This window comes from Ostrea edulis, chromosome 1 (genome assembly GCF_947568905.1).
Source record: "Ostrea edulis chromosome 1, xbOstEdul1.1, whole genome shotgun sequence".
In the NCBI taxonomy this organism is placed as follows: domain Eukaryota; kingdom Metazoa; phylum Mollusca; class Bivalvia; order Ostreida; family Ostreidae; genus Ostrea; species Ostrea edulis.
The window spans coordinates 80671310-80694820 of record NC_079164.1 but is presented as its reverse complement, the minus strand read 5'-3'; the positions used below and the strand labels follow the sequence as shown (position 1 = coordinate 80694820).

At 34.6% G+C, this 23511-nt stretch overlaps 2 protein-coding genes across 3 annotated transcripts in view; both read left to right on the top strand.

The window, feature by feature from the left end:
• The window catches only part of LOC130054058 (uncharacterized), a 1204346-nt gene that overhangs the window by 582202 nt on the left and 598633 nt on the right, over nucleotides 1-23511 (top strand). The window lies entirely within an intron of this gene.
• Nucleotides 12462-23511, top strand: part of LOC125667137 (uncharacterized) — a 66181-nt gene continuing 55131 nt past the window's right edge. Inside the window, exons 1-5 of one of the 2 annotated variants that reach the window (XM_056162362.1) lie at nucleotides 12462-12630; nucleotides 12719-12771; nucleotides 12979-13116; nucleotides 14582-14672; nucleotides 16749-19181. In XM_056162362.1, the coding sequence (XP_056018337.1) occupies nucleotides 12530-12630; nucleotides 12719-12771; nucleotides 12979-13116; nucleotides 14582-14672; nucleotides 16749-17433 (1068 nt within the window). In that variant the 5' untranslated portion in view covers nucleotides 12462-12529 and the 3' untranslated portion in view covers nucleotides 17434-19181. Of the gene's footprint in view, nucleotides 12631-12718; nucleotides 12772-12978; nucleotides 13117-14581; nucleotides 14673-16748; nucleotides 19182-23511 lie in introns of those variants that run through there. The other variant, XM_056162372.1, reaches the window with a different exon arrangement.

Genomic DNA, 23511 nt, shown 5'->3' with positions numbered 1-23511 from the left:
ATTGAAGCCCTTCACCGGTCTTGGTCACGTCTCCATATGAGTGAAAAATTCTCGAGCGAGACGTTAAGCAAGATACAATCAATCAATCAAAAAACGAGACTGTCAGTAGCCTGCTTCGATTTAAAAAATTACCATACGCAGAACAAGCTCTTGCTTATCGAATCAATTGAGAGACGTAAACATCATATGCAGGTGATAACGGAATATTGCTACATAAATATGGGAAGTTGACGATGGAGAAGTTTAAATCATCCCGTTTGTCATAAACAATATTAAGTTTAATATTGGTATTAATAGTCTATTATTGTATTTATTCATATTCAAGATTGTGATATACATTTATATGAATCACTTGTGCATGCGTGAATATTGTTTTTGAATGCTTGTTTAATATGTTCTCTATGTTGTGTTAACAGCGAATGAAAAATAAAACTTGTACTTGGAAAGGTAATGGAGTATTACAGAAGATCATTGTGCGGCTGAAAATAGTTGTGGTCATTCTACCTAAAGCTATATTTGATTGCCCAAGATTGAATGATTCATTGTATATTGTTTAACGTCCATCTCGAGAATTTTTCACTCATAAGGAGGCGTCACCATTGCCGGTGAAGGGCTGCAAAATTTAGGCCTATGATCGGCGCTTATGTCAATTGAGCAGGGTGTTGCTAAAACGCGGAACTGAACGGAATAAAAAAAATTAGAATGATTAATGTAGATAACATAAAGCCAAACATCGGGGAAAAAATGATTCATTTTGATTAAAATCAACGATTTGGAAATAGTTTACAAGCGATAAAAACAACTTTATCTTCAAATATTGCATCATATTTTGATAAATTGATCAAGCGAATTAAGTTAAACATTTGTAAAAGAATTTACAAAGCGTTTTACAAAATTTTTGAATTTTCGGCACTGACAGAGGTGTTAACGAGCAGTGAAACCTATTAGTAGAGAATGAAAAGAACACACGTGATTTATATGTCCCTTCCCCCTGGCAAAACGTCATTAACGCGCATGTACATGTATTTACACATAATACCATGTATGTGTATGTACAAGGAGTTTAATATGTATAAAAAACGATAATTCATAATCTTATTAATTCAACAAGTTAAACATTTTGTGTTTGATTTATTATTTTTAACTAACAAATAATTAGTGACCGCAGCACTCCAATTTTAAATAGGGAGTACTTCTGGCAGTTCACTTCTAAACTAAATACACGTGTACTTGTAAAGCTTAACAGTTAGATTTATAATGTGATGACTTTTACATTCCATTCAAGCATAAATTCTGTGCTAGCCTTTTACCTAATTCATATATTATGAAATAAATCTGTTAATTCCTCTTATTATAGGTCGTAAATTTCGCCCTAGTTTACAATGGTTCTGTTTCAATCTTTCGTTCCCGCTGTATCTCTTCAGTTTCAACACCAATCCGCAGGACATCGGTAAATGTACGAACTTTCACATAGACTCATCCCAAATGAGTCAAACCTTTTTTCCACACCGGACTCGTTCGATTTGATTGATTGATTGATTATTATTGTTTAACGACCCTCTCGAGAATATGGAGACATCACCACTGCCGGTGAAGGGCTGCAAAATTTAGGCCTTTGCTCGGCGCTTTTGGCCTTTGAGCAGGGAGGGATCTTTATCGTGCCACACCTGCTGTGACACGGGACCTCGTTTTTAGCCGAGTTGCAACGAAGTTGAACTCGGCTATTGGTTTGGTGATGCGGGCGGGCGGACGGTTGGGCGTCAACAATAGGTCATAGTGACCGAAAATAGATTTAAAATTCCAAAAAAATTGGTTCTAGGAGGATAACTCGAAATTTTTTAATTTGAATCAAATGAAACTTGGATATATTGTTGGATACCAGCAAAGCAAGGCCCCTATTGATTGTTTGAGAAAAAAGGTCAAAGGTCAAGGTCACAGTGACCGAAAATAGATTGAAAACTTCAGACAAAATATGGTTTTTGGACAGTAACACGAAAAGTTTAAAACTGAATCAAATGAAACTTGGTTATATTGTTGGATAGCAGGTTAGGAAGACCCCATGCAACTCGGCTCATGCACTCCTTGGTGCATATATTGATTTTTACGGTCTCATTTAAAGGACCTCCCCATTTATTCGCCTTCTACAACAAGCAAGGGGTACTGGGGACCTATTCTAACCCGGATCCCCACGGGATTTGAAATTTGATGTGATACATAAATGTATATTGTACCAGGTGTAGAACTAAATTCAAATTCAGTTATCTTAAACATGTCTAGTTCGATTAAAAGCACGTTCGAATTAAAAAGGTTATGTTTGGGGAAAATTGTTCAAAAGATTATTTTTTCTTTTACAATGTTGTTTTCGGGGAGGGGTACCTTTTATTCATTGGATAGGCTCATAAAATCTTTTCGTAAGGTAGCAGCCAGAATAAATTAATAGAATTTGGAAGTTTCTGTTTCCACCCACAGAAACGACCCTCTAGCGCAAACATCCGTGCATCAAAGGATCCCATTGGAAATAAGCTTTCGAGCTTTCATGGGTTATCCTTGGTATGTATGCTTGAATGTATGTATATACATGTATATACCAAATAAACATTTATTTTATTTAAGGCCGGACTTTGAATCCCGGCCGCGACAGACTAAAATTGTTAAACAGGTAGTGACAGTTCCATCACCAAATGCTCGGCACCAGGTGTGAATGTCACGGGTCCTCGGGGATTACCTTAATTACGGATGCCCCGTATCACAGTAAGTGTGTCACGCTAAAGAACCTTCACTGCTCAGTGGCGGTAAGCGCCGAGGAAAGGCCTAAATTTGAAGCCTTTCACCGGTCATTGAAGCCCTTCACCGGTGACGTCTCCATATGAGTGAAAAATTCTCGAGTGAGACGTTAAACAAGATACAATCAATCGATCTATCCCCAAGCCAATGCTCGGAAATAGAAAACACACTAGTTGGATAATAATCATATCCAACCACAAACCATGGGAGACCTTATAATTATGGGATCCTTGAAAGAAAAGAAAAAAGAAGATACTGGGCTCGGCTTACGCATCGCCTGATATGACATTATTCAAGGACCCCTCATATACCCATTCTCACTTAGCTAAAATTATACAATTGTTATTCCCACTTAACTAAAACTGTGATTTTCACACCTGAGTGGTCCCTGGGTATAGTCTGTTTTAGACTAACTACCTGTAAGACATTTTCCAATACTACCGCCAATAGCATTGCAACATTCTATGTTTAATAGACACACATTTTACAATGGAAATGAGACAAGAAATGAGTGGGGCTACGAAGCTCGATTCAATTCGTTTACTTCAAACTCAAGAGGGGTTGCCATTCTATTTACCCGGATATTTATGAACAGCCTATTTCAGATAATACTGGTAATTTTCTTGCACTTAGCATTTCATTAGAAAATAAGAAACTAAGCCTGATATGTATATACGGACCAAATGATCACTCTCCTGACTTCTATCAGAAATTGGGAAATACTATTACAAAATTAAACAACGAGGAAATTATTATTGTTGGGGATTTTAATTTGGTACTAGACACCATCAAAGATTATTTCAATTATGTACATGTTAATAACCTCAAGGAAAGGGAAATTGTTCTACATGTAGATTGTATGGATAGGAAGTAAACAAAAATTCAGATCTATGAAATATTATGTTCTAATATGAATTTCATATGGACAACTCAATTTAAACTACTAAAAAATCTATTATGATGTGGATTTAAATAAAAATTTTAAATTGAACTATGACAAAAAACTTGTGAAGATTAAGTCAATTATTGACCAGTGGAATAAACGAAAGTTGACTCCAATTGGGAAAATAACTTGTGAAATAACTCCTAATCTCACAACTAAATCATTTATGTATTGCCTTACCAAACCCAAAGAGTGCTTTCATAAAAGAACTTAATACTATTGTATTTGAATTTGTCTGGAATTCAAAATCTGATAGAATTAATTAAAAGAAACCTTGTCACACAAAAGTATGCATATGGGGAATTAAAAAAGGTTGATCTAGATCGTTATATCAAAGGACTAAAGTCGACTTGGATAAGGAGATTGGTTATGGAGGACAACTCAAATGGAAAAGTCTCCTTGAAAATAATGTAAACTTGTACAAATTAATAAATACAGGTTCAGACTATTAGGAAATTCAAGAAAAAGTTCTCATTAAGTCATTAAATGTATATATATTATAAGTATACCTTCATTGTTTAATCATCTCAGTCATTTAGACTGATGTGTTCCTTTTTATGTACATGCATTTCTTTATGTGTTTCATTATTAGACTGATATGTTCCTTAAATTTTCTAAATGTGTGTTTCATGTATGCAAACAAACTAAACTGAACCTGTGATCTGTAACAAAACAGACTATAGGTTACCTGTCATTATTTTCCTTTGTTCTTTGACACCCTTACCTGTGCACCATTCTCGTCTAGCTAAAACCAGTCACCCGTACAGATTTTTAGAATTTTAGCTAAGTGGGAAGACACCTGGTATCCGTTTTACCCTTCTGTTAGGGGTCAGAACAAACACAGCAGAATTTACTAACAAAAGACAATAATATTTATTTACAATTGATTATTGAAAGAAAATTGTAACAATAGCAAAATACTAACCTACGTTAGTTGAACAATAAATCCAAACAGAATCTACACACACACACACATAAATAGTAATTCTAAAATCCTAGTTCCCAGTATAATAAAATGCATAAAAAGTGCCTAACCAGAACTTTTTTTATCATAAAAATTGTAGTGTATATATAATTGGAATGAATTTTCTAGTACAATCTTGAAAGACAATGAGGTAACCAATGCGTCATTTTTCTTCTAAAAATCACATGAGGTCTAGGACGATCTAGGTTACAGGTGTCAATGACAAGTAAACATCTAGGTAAATGTAGTGCAAATAGTACACAACACCTCTAAGTGTCTACAAAACTAAAATATCTCCTCTTTTGTTTGCAAAAACAGTAGTTATGGAATGTTACAAAATGGCGAGAGAGAGAGAGAGAGAGAGAGAGAGAGAGAGAGATCGTTTTCGTAAAAAAAAAAATTAAACAGAAGAGATGCAACCCCACTAGCCTTTAAATCCACCACTGAACTATAAAATGTTTAGGCAGTTTAATTTTGGCACTAATGTACGAATTAGTCAACCATATGATATTTTGGTACTTAAATCTAGTTAATATTTTTTAAAAATACATAACAATAAAATGTCGTTCTTTGTTGTTTCATCGGTTGAGCAATCATTACAGAAAAAAAAAATGCATACGCGGGTTATCATTTTACAGCATTGAAAGCATTGCACTTAGGTAATCCGGATGTGAATAAAATATTCAACATGAAGTAATATCGAAATCTAACACTTCAATATTTCTGTCATACGTTTTCTAGGAATTTCTTTATCATCATGAAACGCATATTTGTGAGCAGTTTGAAATGTTTCGATGCATTTAAAATATTCTATTAAGGTTCGGTTTATGAGTACTTAACCTGATTCGATTGATTGATTGATTTTGTTGTTGTTGTTGTATATATCATAATATATGTTCAATATATGCATACCAAGGATCATGTAGGAATAAAGACAAGTTTTTTTTATATGTGACACACACACACACACACACACAGAGAGAGAGAGAGAGAGAGAGAGAGAGTTAAGTAAAGATCAGGCTCCATCGGTTCCACTAGGTATCAAATTTTTCGCTATCACCATTTTTGTAAAATAGGAATTTTTGTGTTTCATAAAAGAGTTTTAAGTAGGATATTGCAAAACGGAAGTTCAATGATTTCTCAGTACATCTTGCTGTATAAATATAGTATTTCAACCAAAGGATAAGAGTATTTTGCATACAAAACTTTTTACCAGGAGTACCTAAAATAAAATATTTTTTGGTAAAAACTATATGAAAGTTTGTTTTATCTTCTATGTAAAGTTCAAATTCATCTAGGAATGCTTGAACACAATCACATTCCCACAGTATATGTTCTATTGTCTCTTCCTCTCTGTGGTAAAACGTACACATTTTACAATTTATTTTTTTAATTTTGAATAGAAACGAATTTGTTGCTAAAATTCTGTTATTTATTCTGTATTGAAACCATTGGAATTTGCAGTTTTTAGTTATTTTAAAAGGTAGCGTATTGAAAATTTTCCAATCTCTGTTATCAATATCCAAAAGCTGACTCCATCTTATTGTACCTGCAGTCACTGAAGAGTTTTTGTTTAAAAATTCATTAAAAAAAACTTTGACTTTTTACACTTCAGTACATTGTAAATGTTTTTTCTAATAAAAGGATTTGGTAATCTTTTAAAGTTAGTGTCTGTACCTGACTGCTTAATCCAAGTTTTTATAGCATGAATAATACTTGCATATTCCAAGAAGTTAATTTTTACATTTGGATAAGTAGCACTAAAAGTTTCATAGCTAAAAAAAAAAGTACCGTCCTCCTCAATAATATTATTAATGTGTCTGATATTATTGTCGAATAAATGTTTATCAAAATACATTTTCTTGCTAATATGGATCATAGGGTTGTAAAACAAAGGTGAATCTGCAGTAACATTAGACTCAGTACAAGTGTTCTGTAATTCAATCCAGGCCTTGAATACATCTACCCAAAATTTATTTTTTAATGACTTTAAAAGTAGATTAGTGTATTCAATCCCATAGGATGTGAATTTATTTAGTTAAAATTTGATATGAAATTACTCAACCCCCTATTTGTAGAGATAAGATGTCTTACCCAAAACAATTTCATTGAAGCAATAAATGATTTTAGATTTATCATTTTTAGACCACCATCCTCATATTTCTTGACAATTACATCCTTCTTTACCCTGTGGGTTGAACAACCCCACACAAAGGAGAAAAATAGCTTTTCTAATTTACAATAGGCAATAGATGGGTTAGGGATGGACATCAGGATATGATTCAACAATGGTAACACTAATGTTTTAATAACTTATCTTTCCAATGGGAGTTAAATATCTCTTCTCCCATTGATTTAGCATAGATTTGATTTTTACTAATTTTGGATCATAATTTAATTTAGGTATATTTTGCAAGTCGACATCAAAATGTATTCCTAGTAAAGTGAATTTAGCAGTACTCCAATTAAATTTACTGTTGGGAATAAGAACATCGTTACTGTATTTTTTTTGAGCCAATCCATACTGTTTGAGTTTTTGTGTAATTCATACATAGTCCAGACATTTCTGAGAAAGCATGTGAAGTTTTAAGAGTTTCTGAAAGATTTTCTTCACTACCATCAAGAATGATTGACGTGTCATCGGCAAGTTGGGAAATTTTTTTCTCCACATTACCAACTGTTATGCCTTTAATTTTTTTTTGGTTTAAAAATGGCGTCAATCGGAGTGGACGTGTAGTGAGGTCGGCTGTGTCGAGGGCCTCTATAACTATAATACAGTATCGCCTACTGATTTTTCAGGTGACCAAATGATTGTGTCTGTGATGGTTTTTATGTTATAGCATATATGGAGAGTATTTTTTGAGATCCAAAGAAGAACATTTTCAGTGATTTTCTCCCGTGAGTTGTGTTCGGAGCTATTTATGGAAACGGCACATTTGAGACATTTATACAAAACGATCAGTGAATACGTGAGTACACACAGATATCAACTTTGAAAAGTGTAATATAAATAGCGTTCTCCTCATCATGACAGAAAGATCAACACGGGGCAGCACAAAGACTGAGTCAAGCCCTCAAAGCTCAAACAAAATTATTTTGGATGAGATTCGTCGATTGAAATCGGAGATAATCACGAAAAAAGACCTAGAAGGTATAGTTAAAAAAAATTCTCGATGAAAAAACCAAAGTAATCCAAGAATCAATCGACGAGAATGCACAATCTTTACGAGCGGTACACAGAAAGGTAGACTCTCAAAATGAGATTATTGAAAATTTACAACAAAAAGTGAGTGAGCTAGAAGAGAATATTGAAGATTCAAAGCGTTACGCTATGACAACGTATTTAATAGCAAACAGAAATGAACAATATTTAAGAAAAAACACTTTCAAAATCAATGGAATAAAAGAAACACAAAGAGAAAACACAAAAGAAGTTGTTAAACGGGTTCTTGAAAAAGGGGGGGGGGGGTCAAGTTAGACGAAGCCGATGTCATCCCTATTCACAGAATTCCGGGGAAAGCGGGAGAACCCGAACCAATTCTCGTGAAGTTGAAAAACAATATGGCAAAATCCAGCGTAATGCGTAAAAAATTCTAATGGACATTGCTGGTTATCGGATGATGTCACAAAACTGAATGGTCAGCTGATTAAGAAACTGAAGGAACATCCGAAAATCGACAATACATGGTACTTTAATCGTAGTGTCTACGGTGAGAAAGATGGCATCAGAATGAAGTTCGATCTACTGGACAATATAGACGAGAAAATCAGAAAGAGGAAGAAATGACCGTGGCTATACTTATTCCGGGAAACCAAATTCTCTATCATGAACATATTTTGGTTTAGCTATTTTTTTGTCATTATGAACTTCCGGATATGGGCGTTCACTGGCATGAAATGAAATGAGGCCCAGGACATTGCTAAGGCTCCACTAAGAATTTTTTGAAGTTTTTTGTATATTTATATATCTTCTCAGCTTTTCTTTCCTTTCTTTTCTGTCTTTCCTTTTTCTAATTCTATTTTAAAGGACAGGAGACATGGTTCTGGGTTGAAGTTCAACATTTATTGCTTACAGGACACACATTTTTCAAACGAAATTGAAAATGATATCAGAAATCTATGGTGATTGCACTGCTTCTTCAGTTCTTATGCTTCAAACTCGAGGGGTGTTGCTGTCCTTATGAATAATAATTTTGATTTCAAGGTTCTAACCGAAAAGGGAGATGTAGATGGAAACTACTTGCTACTTAAAATGTTAATAGACGATCATGAAGTATTGCTATGCAACATATATGGTTTAAACAATGACACCCTTCAGTGTTTTAAAACTGTATAGACACATATTGATGATATGAACTGTAACAATATAATCTGGTGTGGAGATTTTAATTTAGTTTTGAACCCAGCTCTAGATTCTTATAATTATAAACATATAAATAATCCAATGGCTAGAAACAAAATCTTAGACATGCTAGAGTCGCATGGTTATGTAGACCCCTTTAGCGAGAAGCATGAAAATCTTCGTAGATATTCATGGCGGAAAAGATCCCCACTTAAACAAAGTAGACTAAATTTTTTTTACTATCTGGATCTTTACTATCTAGCTTAAATACTTGCAATATTGAATCTAGTTACAGGTCAGACCACTCTTCAATATCTTTGTCATTAACTTTCAATGAATTCAAAAAAGAAAGGGGGCTATGGAAATTCAACAACTCCCTACTTTATGATGATGTTTATTTAGAAAGCTTTAGAAATAAAATTGCACAGATTAAAAAACAATATGCAGTCCCGGTTTACAACATGGAGAATTTACAGACTTCCAGATGAAAACATTTTCTTCACTATCAATGATCAGTTATTCCTTGAAACCTTGCTATTTGAAATAAGAGGTAAAAGTATTTCTTATTCTTCTTATATCAAAAAGAAAAAACACAAAGAAGAGCAGGAGTTAATGAAAGAAATAAAAAGTATTGAGGAAAATATTTCTGAAGGCAATATAAATGAGTTACATGTATATAATAAAAAACAAGAGCTTGAAAAAATTAGAAAGCATAAATTACAAGGAAATTATATCAGAAGTAGAGCTAAATGGGTAGAGGAAGGGGAAAAACCATCAAGCTATTTTTGTCAACTCGAATCAAGAAATTTTACAAGTAAGATCATTCCGAAGTTGGAAATGCATAATGGTGATATGATCCATGATCAGTCAAAAATTCTGATTGAAACAAAATCTGTTTATGAAAATTTATATAAAAACAATCTAGATAATGCAGATTTAGATAAAATATTGAGCTAGCATATGACAATATTCCTAAACTTTCAGAAGGGGAGTCTAAAAGCCTAGAGGGGGAAATCACTTTACCTGAGGCATCAAAGACACTCTTCAATATGAAATCAAATAAATCACCAGGATCTGATGGATTTTCTTCAGAGTTTTTCAAAGTTTTTTGGAATTATATCGGTGTGTATGTTGTTAGATCTGTTAATTATGGATACAAAAATAATATGTTGTCCATCACACAAAGACATGGGGTAATTACACTGTTACCAAAGGGAGATAAACCAAAACACTATCTAAAAAACTGGCGACCAATTTCATTGCTAAACACAGTCTATAAAATTGCATCGGGAACTATTGCAGCTATATTTAAAAAATATTTAGACAAAATAATAGACCCAGATCAAACAGGATTCATATCCAACAGGTATATAAGCGAAAATACTAGATTGATATATGATATAATGCATTATACTGAAGAAGAAGATATCCCTGGTCTTTTATTAATTATTGATTTTGAAAAAACCTTTGATACTTTATCATGGAATTTTATACAAAGAACTTTAAACTTCTTCAACTTTGGTCCTTCCATTAGAACATGGTTTAAACTCTTCTACACTAATATAACATCAACAATTAACCAAAGTGGCAACCTATCTGAGGTCTTTGATGTTCAAAGAGGCTGTAGACAAGGGGATCCTTTATCTCCATTTATATTTTTGATATGTGCAGAGATTTTGGCAATAGCTTGATTGATGTTTTCCACCACACTCAACAATTTTTCAGTTATCAGGTGGCGCCCAGTTTTTATTGGTGGAAGAAAGAACCCAGATACAAACCACCGACCTTCCGAAATTAAACCTGGAAACTTTCTCACTTGCCGGCGCGAGCGGGATTCGAACCCGCACCGACAGAGGTGAGAGGCCGTGTGATTTTGAGCGCGATGCTCTAATCACTCGGCCACGGAGGCCCAACCTGATTCGAAGGAATGCAATGACTTTTACAATTTAAATGAAAGGTGAAGATGACGAACAGCGAACAGTGATCAATCTCATAACTCCTATAAGCATGTAATATAAATCCTTAAAAATCATCCGTTTCTGTGCTTGTGCATCTTTTATGTGTATAAGTTATAACTGTTAAAATTTCATAGTTTACATGTTTCTAAGGACCCTCTGATATTCCTATTTATTCAAACAGCTGTATATATTTCCTTATTCGTTTTTGAGGGTCACACGTTGTTGTACAGGATACAGAACTGTGAGAGGAAAGTGTGAAATTATCTGTTCAAATACAGGCGATAGATTCTCATTAGCAATCAAGAAAAAGTGCATTTAATGTACAAATTTAAACTATCGCGTTTAGCTTTTTGAAATCACAGCAAATTTCCTTATTAACATCGAGTATTAATTGAACATGCACATTCATTTATGACAAATCGATCACTTAATCTGTATTTTAATTGAAAGAACACATTTTGAGGTCAGTGTTGTAAAACATTCAAAAACTTTTTCGATACTAAACACTAGCCATATTTGTGATGTTTTATGCGATACATATAACCCCTTTTCTTTGACTATTACAATGTCATTAAGTAGGGCAATATCGAATAGGTATGTACGCAAATATGTAGTATATCAATCGAACGTTTATTGGTAAGTAAAACTTGAAAATAATCATCCTGAGCTGGGGCCACCGAGTTTGATAAGCCATATACAAATATTATCACCCGGGTGATGGGGGTCAGGCTAGGGTTAATTAAGATATTTCCAAGGGAAAATGAACATGTGAAATACATGTATCAGTTGAATGTCTTGGGACGTATAAATGGGGTATGGTCACTCTGGGTATGTGGACCATTCACCGAGAACAGATGTCAATCCAAATTGTCGGGTTAAGATGACCGTTTTTTTTAAGGTACACTTGTAAACACGAAATATTTATTTGGATATGTTTTTTCCAAATCGTACATATTCTATATATGCCATCATTTCTACCAGTCATGACACACTTATTATTCTAAGATGCAAATTTGTCATTTTGCAGTCATATCTTGTCGGTACTTTTACATGTATTTAACTTTGACTGCTGATTTATTTTATATTGTGCTTTCTTTCCAGTCATTTCAACTTTCTTACATATTTTATTAAATGACCTATTTTATTCTTTAAGGGGTGTTTTCGTTTTATCAAGTGAAGGCAGACGGATTTTTCATTTCTTTTCATTTTATTCAAGTGGAAGGTGAATATATATATACTTAGGGCAGTTATGTTCATTTAAGAGTTCATTGCTATATCCGTGCTTTATATATATATTGTATTTGACTTTGCACCCACTTTGTGGGTCCAACACATTTAGGCTTTTTAGGCATCGGATCTTGTTGGAATTCAGTGCACTGCTATCTATAAATATTCTCTTTTAAATTTTAATGGAAATAAGTGTAATCAAAGTACCGTCGTATTAATTAATTTATTCTTGATAACGTGAGCTCTCATGCCTTACATACGGAAATCCTTTTCATACATACACCATACTCCTAAATTTATTCCAATTGAAAATGTACACCGCTGGATTATTCATGTTGTTGTCTCTGTTAATGAAATCAATGTGTACAGACCTCACACCCGAGGAACCGCTGTGTTATGATCCTAAAACTCCGTAAGTAACTAAGAAATCTTGTGTATAATGGATTACAAAAATATGTCAAATCACCAATATGCACAAATAAACCAATATCTTTATTTAGAAATATTAAGCGGTGTTGTGCCGGATTCAGAACCCTTGGAGGGAAATGCTACCGTGAGTTGTTTTATTCTTATACCATAAGTTTAGTTTGAACAGAAGATTTAACACCATGTGTTAGAGATGAATAATTGACTGCAATCATCATGATCTCGATTCCATATATATTTATTTTGTAATTGCAAATGAAAGATTTGATTTTATGTTTCCTTATGAAAGTTAATTTTGCCGTGTTAACAATTTACCTGGGTTTTTTATGTTTAGCCTGCATAGGATCGTTTGGGGTGGAATGTAGCAAACCATGTCACGAAGGTTATTACGGAATACAGTGCGAGGAAAAATGTCAATGTAACACCTGTAACAAAACAACGGGGGAATGTTTCAAAGAAACCACGGTGTCAAGTAGGTGTTTTTCTAATAGCAGTGAATTTGTACACTGACGTAGTCAACTCAAGAGGAAAGTATTCGCATAAAGTACAAGTTTGACCCCCTCCCTTCACGTTGTTATTTCAATGATACATGTACATTGAGTGCCATTTACAAGCCTATGGTATCCCGTGGGTAGGTACTCAGTTTTCCCTTGCTTGCCGTAAGAGGCGACTAAATGGCGCGGTCCTTCGGATGAGACCGCAAAAACCGAGATCCCGTGTTGCAACAGGTCTGCTCAATGGCCATAAGCGCCGAGCTAAGGCCTAAATTTTGCAACCCTTCACCGGCAGTGGTGACGTCTCCATAATGAGTGAAATATTATCGGAGGGACGTAAAACAATATTCAATTAAGCAAGCGTATGATTAGTCTGGTTAACAATTACATGTACATTTTCCCAGAGACATAAGCACAACAAACATTCTGCATGACAATACAGAGTCCCCTACCGGTCGCAAAAAGTCTTGGGGCGCAACAATATTTAAAGTTCAATGTGTAGGTTATGGTAAAGGGGAAAATTGGGCAACCAGGATAGGAAAGGAGTGGTTGGAAATCAACTACTATTCAGGTACAAAGAAAAGACCAGGTAGAAAGACAAATCTATAACTAGGTTGAGGTCTTTCACCAAGTCAATGAACTGTAAATTGTAGGTGATAATGAATAATCTACAAAAATAAAAAAAAAACTTGGATGTAAACTGATAATTCATGCTAAGTTCAAGGGCCATCCCCTGGGGATCCGGATTAGAATAGGTAATCTGTACCCCTTGCTTGTCATAAGAGGTGACTAAATGGGCGGTCCTTCGGATGAGACTGCAAAAACCGAGGTCCCGTGTCACAACAGGTGTGGCACGATAAAGATCCCTCCCGCTTAATGGCCATAAGAGCCGAGCATACATGTAGGTCTAAATTATGAAGCCCTTCACCGGCAATATTCATAGTGCAATTAGTGCAACTTTCAAATTCTGAAAATCAATGTTTAAGGACTTTGATCATAATATTGATCTGGTTTTCTAAAACTTTTATTAAGAACACTAAAATAGTTTTTAGTTAGGTTCCAATCTATAAAGAGAAGTAGAGTGATCAAGCTTTAGTTAGGCATGCGCAGACTGAGTTTTACCTACAACATCCAGTTTTACCTCGCTTATATTTTTGCGTGGACTTTAGGGTCAGGTAATTAACGTCTTACATTTAAGGAAGAAGGGTTTTAAAGGTTGTACTGAGTATATACCTAGAGGCTTTAACCCCACCGCTAGGACACCAAAAGGATAGAACTACGAAATTTACTATTTAGCTCTCCACCCCTTAAACAATCAACGAATATTTTGGTCAATATTTGTCATACAATATCTAAGCGGAAATAATAGTAATAGACACTTGCGGAACTCGGAAGATTTAACAGATACCTTATTAATATATGTACTTTTATTTTTTAATATAGGAATGTCGTCGGTACATATATCCATATTGGTTTTCAGTTTCGCCGGAGCAGTTCTGGTAATGGCATTGATAATTTTCAGTCGTGTTAAAAGGTAAACTGTAAATTGATCTGATAATTTGATATTGTTTACTTATTTGATTCTCCGTTTTATTCCTTAACAATATTATCCTAATGCAAGGTGAAGATAACGAACAGTGATCAATCTGATAAATCCCATAAGCAATACAAAATAGATAGTTGGGCAAACACGGACCCTTGCACACACCAGAGGTGGGATCAGGAGCCTAGGAGTAATCATCCCGTAATGCTTGATGATCATGTCATAATTCAGCTTACATGTATATTCTATATACTCACATACGTATGCAATTCAAAGATTTCGTAAAGGTTATAATAGTTCTTGTATATGTAAAACTTATACGGTACCAATTTTGATGCACCAATAATGTCTCTTCAGTGATGCTCAACCGAAATGTTTGAAATCCGAAATAACTATGAAGTTTAGAGCTAAATATAGCCAAAAAAGTGGAACCAAATTCGTCCAACGATAAGAGCTATGCATGAGGGAGATAATCCTTAATTTTGAAATGAATTTCTAAATTTTATAACAGCAATTAAATATACATCCGCATTTTCAAGCTAGTAACGAAGTACTTAGCTATTGGGCTGTAGAGACCCTCGGGGACTAACAGTCCACCAGCAGAGGCCTCGACCCAGGGGTCATAATGTAAAACTTATACGGTACCAATTTTGATGCACCCGATGTGCATTTCGACAAATAATGTCTCTTCAGTGATGCTCAACCGAAATGTTTGAAATCCGAAATAACTATGAAGTTTAGAGCTAAATATAGCCAAAAACAGCATGCCAAAAAAGTAGAGCAAAATTCGTCCAAGGATAAGAGCTATGCATGAGGGAGATAATCCTTAATTTTGAAATGAATTTCTAAATTTTATAACAGCAATTAAATATACATCCGTATTTTCAAGCTAGTAACGAAGTACTTAGCTACTGGGCTGTAGAGACCCTCAGGGACTAACAGTCCACCAGCAGAGGCCTCGACCCAGGGGTCATAATGTAAAACTTATACGGTACCAATTTTGATGCACCAGATGCGCATTTCGACAAACAATGTCTCTTCAGTGATGCTCAACCGAAATGTTTGAAATCCGAAATAACTATGAAGTTTAGAGCTTAGAGCTAAATATAGCCAAAAACAGCGTGCCAAAAAAGTAGAACCAAATCCGTCCAAGGATAAGAGCTACGCATGAGGGAGATAATCCTTAATTATGGAATAAAATGTTAAATTGATTTTATTAGGAATTGTCCATGATATTAAAGGATTGATATGAATTGAAAGAACAAGGTATGATTGTATACATAAAAAGGCCCAAACATTTTCTGTCTATAAAATGTATCTGGGATTAACCTTAATCAGCGTTTTAAGAAAGTAAAATATATCCAGGTATACTATGTCAACAAAATCAGAATGATATTCATAATTCAAAATAAGCCTGAAAACTGTCAAATGTCATACAGATTATTGCTCAGGAAAAGATGTGCGTATTTGTCGAGGAAAATGAAAATAATATATGTTGTGTATATTTTAAGATGAAAAACATACTTGAATATGAATTTGCTCGACGCATGCGCTGTATGTTTTCTGAAAGGAAAACCACCTAATTAAATGATACTTATCTCCATCTCGTTATCAAAAAGTAAAAAAACCAAAACCAAACTGTTCAATCTCAAATCTTGTAAAGCTGACAACTCTGGATACACCAGAGGTGGGATAAGTTACTTAGAAGAATTAAGCTTCCCCTGTTCACCGGTCACACCCGCGAGCGAGCCTTACATCTTTATCAGGTAAACGTAATAATCTGTAGTCAAAATCAATAAGAATTGGTATGAAACATGTTAGACAGCATTTAACTGAATGGCAAATTGTATTTGAAAATCATATCACTAAATGTATAACAAACATAGAATTTGCCAAATGCTGACTTTAAACGAGACAGTTGAAATCCCTGTACCATAAACTTATTTGTCAGTAGCGTGCCTCAAAATTGATCATATCTGATACTTTGACATACAAATAAAATTAATGACTGTCCAAATGTTTAATTTAAAATCTTACTTTAAGAAAAGTTGTTCCATTCTTTTTCAGGCCATGCTCTACAGTAACTGCACACGAATTTTACCTGGGAGAGAGCATGCCTGGTGCTGATACCTCTCAAAGCTACACGAATATAGAACAAAATATCTACAATGAGATTGACACCATGCATTATTTAGATCCAGTGGATTCTATCGAAAAAAATAATGAAAACATCAGACAAGAAAAGTCGGAAGAAAAAAGAGATAAGAGGGCAAGAGAGAAGTCCTCACTATTGTCCCTTCTAATGAGGAGAAGTAATAACTGTCAGTTTGATATGACGGATAGAGGATACACAGACATCATAGAATCAGATTTGAGTGTAAATCCACCAATATCAACAAGAACTACTCGTACAATGACAACATCAGAACCACCGCCACGAACAAACACGAAAATAACAACAGGACCATCAACTAGACTTCCGGGGAAAGGAAAGAGAAAGACACGTCCACAAACACCACCTGTTATAAAAGAACAAACGACGACACATCCATTATTAGCACTCACAATAAGAACACCGTCACCTCCTGGAACCAATTTTAAAGCAAAAACAATAACAAAACCATCTTCAGTAGCACCAAAAAAAGCCACCACGTTTTCCGTTTTTAATAAAACCGAAACTGACACAGCAACTTGCAACACAAGCAGAAAAAACAAAACCAGCATCGGTACATGTAGAACCAACATCATCTGAGAACGCCCCACCACCACAATCACCAAATACAACAGATGCAACATCAGAAATAGCACCACCACAGATAACTACAAACGCAACAACACATACACCCCAACCAACTACAACAGTCTCAAGACGGAGGCAGGAAATGTCAGGCAAAATGCAGGAAATCATTAGTTTTTATCAAACAGTCCACATAACAGAATGATTTTTTAACTAGGTAATCCGAGTCATCCAGGGAATACATTGCCATCTGTTTTGTATATCAGCCTACTTCACGAACAGCATTTTTTCCTTACTCTGATAGCGTACTACATAGCATGAAAGGTGAAGATAACGAACAGTGATCAATCTCATAACTCCTATCAGCAATACAAAATAGATAGTTGGACAAACACGGACCCCTGGATACACCAGAGGTGGGATCACGCACATAGGAGGAGTAAGCATCCCCTGTCGACCGGTCATACCCGCCTTGAGCCCTATATCCTGATAACGTAAACGGAGTTGTCCGTAGTCAAAATCAGTGTGTCAAGAACGGCCTAACAATCGGTATGAAACACGTCAGACAGCATTTGACCCAATGATAGGTTGTATTGACAAACTAGATCGTTATTATCGACCATAGAATTTGCGAAATGCTGACTTTAATTGAGACTGTACGATCAATTTGTTTATCAGTAGCTTGCCTCGATTTAAAACTGACCATACACAGAACAAGCTCTTGCGTATCGAATCAGTTGAGAAATATAAACACCATATGCAGGTGATAATGGAATATTGCTACATAAATGTAGGAAGTTGACGATGGAGACGCTGAAATAATCCCGTTTGTCATACAGTTCAGTTGTCAGTTTGCCGTTAATGTCTACTTTCAATAAAACATCTAAGTATGAAGCAGACATTAACTGGATCCAGTATATTATTTATATCCCAACTATTTGACAGACCTGAGTTATTCTTTGACACAGCTTGTTGCATTTTTCTATCTGTTTAACTTATAGACAACACGAAAGTTTGAGTGAAGTCTGGTAATTTATTCTTTTAAAAAATGACTTGAAACAAAATGAAGGCTGGAGTAAGATTATGCAAGAACATTTAACGTAGTTCCACACTCCTGTGACGTCATAAGATTTTGCAAAGTCAATAATTTAATGACTGGAACATAAATGTTGTTGGAGTCTTTTTCAATAGTTATTGTAAAAAATCTTGTTAGCCATAAAATATTTCAAAAGTCTTAGTTATATTTGAATATTCAATGATGTGTTTCAAAATGTTGAATCCAAGGACAATAACTCTGTTTACATTAAATTATTTATCAAGTCCATTATGCAATAGATTTCCTATATTTTTCACAAACATTTTACCAAGGTGACAAGGAATTATTATCAGTGTCTTTTTATGAAATTACATAGAATTTTAATCCATGAGTGGTTTTGAATAGCTCAGCTGTATGGTGCCAGACTTAGGTTTTTTATGGGGGTATACATACTCTGGAAGCTATAGATTTGAAATTATTAAGGAAAGGTATGGATTTTTTCCCATAAATAAATATAACATATGTACATCTACTAATAAAAAAAAATGATATGTAAACCATGCTAAAAGGAAATTGTGTCCATATTTGTTTGTTTTTTAACATTTTGGAGAATAAGGCTAATTCAATAATTTTGTACTTATTGTACTAAAACTTGATGAACAGATTGAAAATGACATGTGTTTTAGTTATTGACATGTTTCCTGATAAATAAATGCAATTTAAATTATTTTTTTGTGTTTTTATTTTAAAATAACAACAGATAACTGTTTCCAATGAATTTCATAAAAATCTACATAGGGGTGCATTACTTCAGTAGTGTCTGTAGTGAAAATTAATATGGAAATCCTTAACTATTTCGCCTTTTCTCATTACTCTGAATGTTAATTTATTGATTCCAAACAAAAAAATGCTACTTAAACCCCAAAAATCCAGGACTAAGGACCCACCTTAACATATTAAAAATTGCAGTACATATTGCGAAATAGAGACGACTAGAAATAAAGTCTTATCCTAACCAATGACACAACTATTGCATATTTAACTGACGATACATGTATTTACATAATTATACAAAAAGTTAATGCACAAAGGCCACAAAATTTGGAAGTGCTATGGAGCGCCAACTATTATACAGTATATTATAAGTAGAATACAATGGTGAATTTCGCAGTCCCTGTTCCGGGGGATGGGGATGTTGTTAAAAATGACGCTTATTTTATAAATCTTCAGAAAAACTCTTATTCATGCGTCAGGGCGTAGTTATATAACCAAACAGTGACAATAAAATATCTAAGTACGAAGGAGATGTGGAGGTATATGTAGTGTCTTTTATTTCGAGTTCATTGGGATATATCGAATCGACCATAGGCGCCTGGGTCAAGGATATTTCACTATAACCTATATAACAATGGAGGAAATTCGAACCACGAATAAATATTTCTCTCTGATCTATGGTGTCTCTTTATACATTTTTCATGTTCCAGGAAGCTTAAATACACGTGTCATTATCACAGAACACTAATTTATACACGTTTTAAAAAATGTCTTATCCCACTGATTCATAATATATAACCAGGCTTGCAACTCAATTTACCCCTTTCCGTACCCCATGAGATATTAGTCGATTAAAAGTTATTTACACTGCTTACCAGCCAGTTTCAGGGCCCCATTCACTCCCAGTAATTCTTCTTTAATAATTAAAATCCTCTAATAACAGCTGTCTATCCGTTGTATATTTTTAATAATTTTTTTCTTCTCATGTACAAACGTTGGAATAAACTCTGCTTCGAAAAAGAAGGTATTATATAAAGATTTACAAATCGTTGATGTCTCTTTCAAAATATGTTTTGAATACCAAGGTAATTTCCTTTTAATCGAGTTAATAATTGAAATTGGTTTTAGATATGACTTATTTTTAGTTCGTTATTTTCAGATCATTTGATTATCAGGTATATGACAATAATCAATAAGTGGTTTGTAAGTACATGCATATTTGTATACTTATCTTTGAATTGTTTTAATCCTGCATACTTTAGGAGGATGTGAAAACACTTGTTTTATTCTGTACCATTACGTAATTACTATAGTCATATGAATGTACTTGATAAATGAAATTATGGATTTTTTATTCCTTGTTCTCTTTGGTTGTCATCGATTTTTATGCAGCTGGGTTACCTCAAAAGAAATATTGAATCATTCTGCACCTGTGCCAATAAGCCAAATAATATTTATCTTCATAAGATTTTTTTAAAATGCTTTCATAAACATAAGGTCAAGTTAAGATCAAGCAAATTTTGTTTAAAGAGCATATGCGCATTGATTGTTTTGTAAATGTTGAGCAAAGATGACAGTTAAATATTCAAATCTTTGTGAAGTATTGTAAATGGGAACATTAACTTTGCTTACTACATGTATGTAAAGTGTATGCAAAGGTGATCAATATATCTCCTTTAAGTAAAATTAAAATAAACATCTTGAGTTTTCTCGAAAATCATTACCAATCTTTAAAGCATTTGTAAGTATTTGTAAAGGTGCTTGTCATGCCGTGTAGAGAGCACACATTACGTAATATTTGTTATTTGGAGGTTAAAGATGAGCACCATTTTATTTTCAAGTGATCACTTTATGATGTGTACAGGAAATGGTTTAGGGAATGTATGTATAATTTTCTACAATTGTTATCAACAGAAAATGGCAATGAATTAAGTGATATAGAGGGAACTTCCTACAGAAATCAGGCACGTGCCGCTTAGAGACACAATTGAAGAAAAACGTTTGTTGAAAATCAATGTATATACACTTTATGTTGAAGGTCTTAGGACATAAGTTTAAACAGTACTTTTTCTCTCTCCGTAAATATTTATTTTATTTCATAGCCGCCTCATAAAAAAAACTTTATTTGTACGTGTTTGCCCAACTATCTGTTTTGTATTGCTTATAAGAGTTAAGAGATTGATCACTGTTGGTTATCTTCACCTTTCAAAATTAATGAAGATAATAATACAAATAAATCGAAAGGCAAAGGCACCCAGAACAGAGAATTGTTACGAAAATCAAATTTCGGTTGAGCATCAATGACGAGACATTATTTGTCGAAATGCGCATCTGGTGCATCAAAATTGGTACCGTATAAGTTTTACATTATGACCTCTGGGTCGAGGCCTCTGCTGGTGAACTGTTAGTCCCTGAGGGTCTCTACAGCCCAGTAGCTAAGTACTTCGTTACTAGCTTGAAAATACGGAGGTATATTTAATTGCTGTTATAAAATTTAGAAATTCATTTCAAAATTAAGGATTATCTCCCTCACGCATAGCTCTTATCCTTAGACGAATTTGACTCCACTTTTTTGGCACTCTGTTTTTCCCTATAATAACTCTAAAACTTCATTGTTATTTCGGATTTCAAACATTTCGGTTGAGCATCACTGAAGAGACATTATTTGTCGAAATGCACATCTGGTGCATCAAAATTGGTACCGTATAAGTTTTACATTTATGACGTCATAAGAGAACAGCAATAGGCTGCGTTGAAGATCGTAGCAGCTAACCTTGGGACTAGGTATGGTGGCTGATTTCTGCCATTTTACAACGTGTTGTCGTTTTATCATTTTGAGGCGAAAAGTAGCTAATATTATCATTTTGTCGTCTTTTCGTTATTTCGGCACGAAAAGTCGCTAAATATCGTTTTGGTGTCTTTTTTGCCTCGTAAAAACAAATTGACGATAAAGTGTGTAATGACACAAATCAGCCACCATACCTATCCCCTATGATCTTGAACGCAAACCTCTGTAACCCGAATTGGAACATAACTCGGCCTCTACTGTGATGTCAAGAAGGCCGAGCGATGTTAGTCTGGATCATCCCGACGTTTGTGTATATGCCAATTCTCCACAACCCTCTCATACTATCGTTGTCTGGAGTCAAACAATGCACACACGTGTAGTACAGGATTCACCGTTATTGTTATGATTATTCTTTAAATTAGTGTCATAAAAAGTGATGATAACCAACAGTGATCAATCTCATAACTCCTAAAATCAATACAAAATAGATAGTTGGGCAAACACGGACCTCTGGACACACCAGAGGTGGGATAAGGTGCCTAGGAGGAGTAGCATCCCCTGTCGACCGGTCACACCCGCCTTGAGCCTTATATCCTGATCAGGTATACGGAGTTATCCGTAGTCAAAATCAGTGTGCCACCAACGGCCTATGGTCATTGGAGCTATCCGAGGACGTTTGTGGAGAGTCGGCATATACGCAAACGTCGGAATGATCCAGACTAATGCGATGTAGATGTTCATTCTCTGTCCAAAGTTCCGTGCGCTACTCGCACAATACCTCTCTCACAGTCAATTTACTGAAATCTCGTAAAATTTTCTAATATCCAACATTTATGTTTTGGACTATATATTTATCAATGCTTGCTGTGAATTGTTTAAAATCGGTGGCGATTTCATGTAAACATGGAATCAAAAGTAAGAAAGGCTGTAAAATACGATAAAACTTGTAAATTTATACGAGAGACAAACAGTTAAATGAAATGTGAAGATAACGAACAGTGATCCATCTCATAACTCCTATAAGCAATTCAAAATAGAGAGTGGGGCAACCACGGACCCCGGGATATACCAGAGTTGGGATGATGTGCCTAGGAGGAGTACGCACCCCCTGGCGACCTGTCACACCCGCCGTAACCCTATATTTTGATCAGGTAAACGGAGGTATCCGTAGTCAAAATAAGTGTACCAAGAACGGCCTAACGATCGGTATGAAACATGCCAGACAGCATTCGAACCAATGATAGGTGTATTGGCAAACTAGATTGTTATAACGACCATAGAATTTGCGAAATGCTGACTTTTAACGAGATTGTTGAAACCCCTGCACCATCAACCTGTTTGTCAGTAGCATGTCTCAATTTAAAAACTGATCATAAGCAGAACAAGTTATTGCGTATCAAATCAGTTGATTAATATAAACACCATATGAAGGTGATAATGGAATATTGATACATAGATATGGGAAGTTTACGATGGGGAAGCTGAAATCATCCCA